Source organism: Dermatophagoides farinae, unplaced genomic scaffold, assembly GCF_024713945.1.
Source record: "Dermatophagoides farinae isolate YC_2012a unplaced genomic scaffold, ASM2471394v1 contig1, whole genome shotgun sequence".
NCBI lineage: Eukaryota > Metazoa > Arthropoda > Arachnida > Sarcoptiformes > Pyroglyphidae > Dermatophagoides > Dermatophagoides farinae.
The window spans coordinates 18,954-20,892 of NW_027461514.1; the positions used below are offsets into that span (position 1 = coordinate 18,954).

Below are 1,939 nucleotides of genomic sequence, written 5' to 3' on the forward strand. Positions count from 1 at the left end.
GTACTTACCTCTACAATTCTTATAAACTCCTTTTACACCTGTAAAATCTAGTGAAGACATAAATAATCCTAAGCAAAAGGCACAACAATATAGAGCCTGACTTAGAGATACTTTACTATGGGTGCATATAGTGCACCTATTTAAGTGAAGCACCAGTCACTTCTGCCTCTTCAAAATAGTACCCACAATTGGTTTTTTATTTTTAACTTTAATTTTCCACATATCAATTGAATATATTTTAGGGTGGTGCAAACTCTGTCAGTCTTTTAAACTTACAAATAAGCAGTACATCTAAATTAAAGAAGCGTAATTTTTACTTGAGTCTGCAGTTAAAACGCTCGTCGTCTATTAAAGTTAGATGCTGTACCACTGGATACGCTGATAAGACTTCTTTTTGATACATTTTTAGTAAACCTTTCTCTATCACATCCCAACTCGACATTTCTTCAAACATACAGATTAATGAACTATTTTCAGTGAACTCGTGTGACTTAGACTTGTGCAAATGCATAATCAGTTCGTAAAAGTAGTATTTTTTAGCCTCTTTCGCACAGTCCAAAATTGTTGTTAGTTTGGGAATGCGATCGCCAAGACTGTGGCACTGCGATGCGCCAAACAGAAACGGTATGAAAAAATAATCGTCCAAACCCCATTGACCTCTAGAACCAGCCGGCATAAGTCTAAACTTGTTGATTACTCGCCTGATCAAATTGTAGTAATAGTGCAAAACAAAAAAAACAACAAACTGGCTGTACTTACTCGTCACGACAGATTGATCAAAAGCGTTCGCCAAAAAAATAGCAAACAAGAAATGCAACTCATGTCCAGTTCCATAGTCTTGTCTTTGTATATTACCAAGACTTTTGACTACGTAAAGTATAAGTATTAACTCTTCTTTTGATTTGATGAGCTCTGTGTTAAATGTAGTTACTGTGAACCCGTGATGCTGTGTCATAGTCATAAACTCGACTGGTAAATTGTAATAGTCTAATATCCTGCATATAAATTGTTTATAACTTTTGTCTGTTGACTTTTCATACATATCGAAAGAGTCTAATAAAGTGTGAATGTTCTGATATGCTCTCGAAAGAAAACAAAGATGAAAATAACAATCACTAGAAAAAATATCAAGAATCTCTTTTTTTAATAAATATGTTTCCCAGTGCATGTCCGTATCGTGAAGAGAATAACATACTGAAGTTACAAACTGCATAAGATCACGAAATAACAACGAAGACGTCCATTGGCTGAGTTGCTCCGGCGTTTTGTAATGAAAAACTAAAAGATTGACATCAACATTGCTCATTTTTTGGTACTGGAGCGTGCATAATGGCTGCGAATCACCTTTATTTACTTAATTAAATTTTATCAGCTAGCAATAAATTAAATATTAAAACGAATAATTTACTTGGATGAGTCAGATAAAACAAATTCAACAAGATATTCAGGAGCTTTGCAGATTACAAAATGAAGTTAAAACTAACAAAAGCTTAGACAAAATTGGTCTAATAATTAATAAACTAAAAAGTTATCAAAATTCGGAATTACAAACTACAATTACCAAGTTGAACGCCGCCACAAAAGTACAATTAAATTTTTTACTGAACGAACTGCTGCAAAAACACACGTTCAACATTAGTTCAACAGAAAACGCAGACGATAAAATGGCTTCTCAACTCATTAATAGAGTATCTGCGAATTTGTTGAATTCAATGACTCGACTAAACGCAGCTGAAGACTACATCGATTCGACTAACGAAGGAATTAAATCGATTTTAAAGTCTTTCAAAAATCTTAATTCGATCATGTATGCAGCCAGCGTTAAAATGCATAAAGTGCTAAAACGAAAACGTTCAGACATGGAGTTTTTCAAATTCTCGCTTTCTTTTTTTTGCATCGTTGCTACAGTTTTAATAATTAAAAAACTACTTATGATTGG

General features: G+C 33.5%; 1 protein-coding gene across 1 annotated transcript; it reads right to left on the bottom strand.

Moving 5' to 3' along the window:
• Window positions 1–313: 313 nt before the first annotated feature.
• On the bottom strand, window positions 314–955 carry LOC142597868 (uncharacterized). The gene has a single exon (XM_075734885.1). It carries the CDS (start codon window positions 953–955, stop codon window positions 314–316), a length of 642 nt encoding a protein of 213 aa, XP_075591000.1.
• Between the last annotated feature and the right edge of the window lie 984 nt (window positions 956–1,939).